Source organism: Buteo buteo, chromosome 17 (genome assembly GCF_964188355.1).
Source record: "Buteo buteo chromosome 17, bButBut1.hap1.1, whole genome shotgun sequence".
Taxonomy (NCBI): domain Eukaryota; kingdom Metazoa; phylum Chordata; class Aves; order Accipitriformes; family Accipitridae; genus Buteo; species Buteo buteo.
In genome coordinates, this window is record NC_134187.1 from 28,243,332 (window position 1) to 28,247,686 (window position 4,355).

The window sequence follows — 4,355 nt, forward strand, 5'->3', positions numbered from 1 at the left end:
CAGATGTTTCCCTGGCATTAAAACACGTTGCATTTTTATAGGCAGGACCAACAAAACATAGTCATTTACCACGAACCCGCCTGCAAGACTTTGTTCATTAATTCTTAGTAAATTCACATTTATTACTGATAGTTTTTAATAAACAGCAGGTTGAATCACATTCTCCTTCAAAGCCCTTACTTGCAAGCTGAGGTACCAGCAAAACATAAAGATGTCCTTTGATAGAAAAGCATTTTACATTTTCAAAGTCTCAGTTCCACTTCATTCAACCTATAAAAAGGGGAACATGCAATTTTCACCATGTTTCCTGAAAACAATTCACCCAGCACATCTCCCCTAATTTTTGTTGCTATTACACAAGACCTAAATTGACCCCTCTGACTTAACAGCATTCTTCAAACCTTTATGGGACAAATACGGTGCTGCTTTCTCTGCTGGTAAATGGGGCAAATATGCTGCTGCTTTCTCTGTTGGTAAGCACAACATATGCTAAGTAGTTCACATTCTTTGCATCATAAACATTTTGTGGAAGTTTCATGCAGCCTCGCCCCATGTTCCATGTAAATAAAAGGAAGGTGCTCCACTCTGATCAGAGGGAACTGCACCCTAGAATCTGCTCCCAGCACATCGCCGGCACCAATCCCCCTCCCACCAGCAGCCATGTCCTGCTGTTCCTACAGCATCAGCTCCGGCCATGCCATCAGGAATTTTGTCTCTTCCTCTGTAGCTCTTCCCAGGAATCGATGTAGTTTCGGCACCGTCTCATGTCACTGGGGCGGTGGCATGGGCTACCGTGGTTTGGGTTACTTCAGCAGCAGAAGTCTTGATGGTATGGCATGCTCCAGGCCCAGAATAGCTGTCAGAAGACATCCTCCTCCAAGACATGGATATGGCTTTGGTGCAGCCGGCACAAGGTTTGGCTACAGAGGTGCTGGCTTTGGCTACAGGGTTGGTGGAGTCTCCAAACCATGCACCATCATACCCATCACCATCAACAAGCAACTGCTCCAACCGCTCAGACTGGAACTGGATCCCAACGTGCAAACAGTGAAGTACCAAGAGAAGGAGCAGATCAAGACCCTCAACAACAAATTTGCTTCTTTCATTGACAAGGTGAGCTGAGACCCCCTCCCCAGCTCCAGTCTGCAGGCACTAGAGTCCAAGTGAGGAGTCTAGCATGAAGAGGGCACGGAATCCTTCTAAGACAACTCATTTTAGACATTGAGGGCAACTTGCATAAGGGTGCCAATTGAGCACCGAGGTGGTTATGAGCCACTGGGGAAGCTTCAGCGTACAGACATTATTGCTCTGATCTCTCAGCCTGACTACAGAGAGGGAACAAGCCAAGACCAGTTTAATCAGCCTTCCAGTTCCTTCCCATTCCTCTCTGCACATCCTCAATTTATTGCAAATCTCTCCTTTCTAGAAGCGCTTAGGGTTTTTTGTGCATTTCTACATGGGTGTCCCAGAACAAAAGCACACTGGATTAGGAAACGCTGTACCAAGAGCTGTTCGCGTGTACCAAGAGCAGGAACACATTTCACTGCTGTTGCACGGACACTGGCTCTCACAAGCTCTTAATCCTCATCTCGTTTCCTATTTTGCTTTCTGGGATTCAGGTTCGATTCCTGGAACAGCAGAAAAAGGTGCTGGAGACCAAGTGGAGCTTTTTGCAGGGTCAAAAACACTGCAAGAATACCATCATACCCATGTTAGAGGCTTATACTGGTAACTTGAAGAAGCAGCTGGAAGCACTGGGGCGCAACAGAGCCCAGTTAGAAACAGACCTGCAAGCAGCACAGCAGGTTTTGGAAACCAACAAGAAAATGTAAGTAAAAAAACAGAGAAATGTGAGTGCAGGGCTCAAAATGTTGTTAGAGATTTGTAAACAGGCAGAAACTGTGAACTTTTCGTGGCAGTAAATGGTTCCCAGAGAACCAGTCGGAAGATGGAGAGATCTACCAGGATCTCAGTATACTAAACAAGGTCCCAATTTACACAGGGATGGAGGAAACAACAGAGGATGTCCCTCTTCCAGGTTCTCTTTCTCTCCTTCCTAATTCAAGGAATTAACATTTAGAAAAGTTCAGGAGCTATTTGCTCTTGCAGAGGTCAAATGAAAACAGTTCTTCTGCAAATTTGTAAAGACACAGAAACCTCTCTGAAAACACGTTTGCTCTCCCATGGGCTACAAAACAAGACCAAAGCATCCCAAAACACTGTCTGGGGAGAAGGAAAAAAATTAGGAGCTTCACTTCTAGAAAGAAGGCCTGCAGAAACCCAAACAAAGATGCAATTGTGCTGAACTCAAACAAAATCTCCCATTTTCCCATGCAGGTACAAGGATGAATGCAGCCAGCGGACGTGCACTGAGAGTGAGTTTATGGCCCTGAAGAAGGTGAGGAAGGGGCTGTTCGAGCTCTCCTCTCCGGGTTCAGGTCTTTGGGGTGCATGCAGTGATTTATTTCCCAAAAGCAGCACACAAAACAAGTACAAGCAGGAGCTGGTGCTTGCATTTACTTGAACTCAAATCAGCAGCAACTGTGTAATTGGGAGCTGGCACATGGTCACAGCACCAGCACTGAAAGTCCCTCACCCCAAGGGTAGCCCTGAGTCTGCTCCCACTAACAAACTTCCTTCTTTCTATCCCCAACACGTCTACAGGATGCGGACTCTTTTTTCTTAAACAAAGCAGAGCTGGAAGCCAAGGTGGAAAGCCTGAAAGAAGAGGCTGAATTCCTGAGAATGTTCTACAAAGAGGTAAGAAGCCTCCCTATTGCTCCAGCCATCGTTTGCGTTTCCCAGCTGGATTTTGAAGCTGCTTATCCCAAAGGACAGGGGAAGAGTGGGTAACACAGGGCAGTGGTCATCCCTTCCAGTGAATGCTGAGAATCGGCAATTCGTCTCTGCACGGTCACCACAAAGGAGGAGCAAGTTGCACAGTGTGGGTGACACCAGTTTAGGGCTGGACTGAGGGCACAGCAGGACCAGCATCTCTCTGACCAGCTCAACCCCATGTCGCCACCAGGAAATCCACCAGCTGCGGGCGCAGATCTCAGATACTTCAGTGATGGTGCAGATGGACAACAGCCGAGATCTCAACTTGGATGGCATCACCGCGGACGTCAAGGCTCAGTACGAGGACATTGCCCGCAGGAGCCGGGCAGAAGCGCAGGCATGGTATGAAAGCAAGGTGAGAAAATCTGGCAGAGGGAGGGCTTGGGTGCAGTTTCTCTCTTCAGACCAACTTCAAATGCTGAGAAACAGCCCCCCCCCATTCTCCTGATTTGCTCTGATTTAACTCAAAGCATGTGTTTTGGGGATATGCAACAAAGAATTTTGGGCTTTTTCAGTTTGAGGAGCAGCGAGTCACTGCAGGCAGAAACGCTGACATCCTGCGAGAGACAAAAAACAAGATAGCTGAGCTGACACCGATAGTCCAGAGACTGAACAGAGAAGTCAGAAGCGCCAAGGACCAGGTAAGCACAGCCAGGTCTGGTTGTTTCAGCAGAGCAGAGAGCGAATCACTGTTCCTGCAAGCTTCCACAACTAAATTAAATGGTGCCATAGCACCCTGCAAAGGGTGCACGTCAGCTGGGACTCTGCTGCTCCAACTAGGGCTGCATTAAAGCCCAACTCATGCAGTACCTGAAGGCAGATACAGTTACAGCATCCCATCCCCTGTAAGCAACACAACGGAGCACCGAAACTGCATGTCCAGCTCCCTCAAACCTCTGCCAGAGGTGACTGCGTGTCCATCTTACTGCTGGGCTGAACGCACAACCAGACTTTAACCCCATCTCTTGATAATGCATTACGTTTGAAGATAGCAAGAGACAGCTAAGACTGACCGTGTCTCGCTCCTTGCAGCGCTGCAAGCTGGAAGCTGCCGTGGCTGACGCTGAGCAGCGCGGGGAAACAACCATCAAGGATGCAAAGCACAAACTCTCTGAGCTGGAGACAGCCCTGCAGCAGACCAAGGCAGACCTGACCCAGCAGCTCCACGAGTACCAGGAACTCACGAACGTCAAGCTGGCCCTGGACATCGAGATCGTCACCTATAGGAAGCTGCTGGAGGGAGAGGAGACCAGGTGAGTGACAGACCCTAGCAGGGCTGCACAAGCTGCTTTAGATGCATGTGTTGAAAGGAAAAACAACCGGACAGTGCTATCGCAGAGCTGCTGCGCTGCAAATCAACCACATAGTCCCGATGCCGATCAGTTCTTCCCATCAGTCCTAACAGACCTCCATCAGCCCAAACCCACCCAAGCAGCCAGTCCAACAGCAAGAGATAGGTTAGAGAGGGCCAGGCTCACAGTCGAGGCTAAAGGGCTTTGCATTTCAAGATAGATTGA

The 4,355-nt window shown here is 48.5% G+C and overlaps 1 protein-coding gene across 1 annotated transcript; it reads left to right on the forward strand.

The window, feature by feature from the left end:
- The first annotated feature begins 600 nt into the window (after positions 1-600).
- LOC142040956 (keratin, type II cuticular Hb4-like) lies at positions 601-4,095 on the forward strand. The gene is made up of 7 exons (XM_075049403.1): positions 601-1,113; positions 1,620-1,828; positions 2,338-2,398; positions 2,665-2,760; positions 3,029-3,193; positions 3,354-3,479; positions 3,871-4,095. Exons 1-7 carry the CDS (start codon positions 661-663, stop codon positions 4,093-4,095), a joined length of 1,335 nt encoding a protein of 444 aa, XP_074905504.1. The 5' UTR covers positions 601-660.
- Positions 4,096-4,355: the final 260 nt, after the last annotated feature.

Bases quoted from the DNA above. Each gene is read 5' to 3' on its own strand.
- LOC142040956 (XM_075049403.1), top strand. From the start codon at position 661: ATGTCCTGCTGTTCCTACAGCATCAGCTCCGGCCATGCCATCAGGAAT. The intron at 2,399-2,664 runs GTGAGGAAGGGG...ACACGTCTACAG, and splicing joins AGTTTATGGCCCTGAAGAAG to GATGCGGACTCTTTTTTCTT. The intron at 3,480-3,870 runs GTAAGCACAGCC...CGCTCCTTGCAG, and splicing joins TCAGAAGCGCCAAGGACCAG to CGCTGCAAGCTGGAAGCTGC.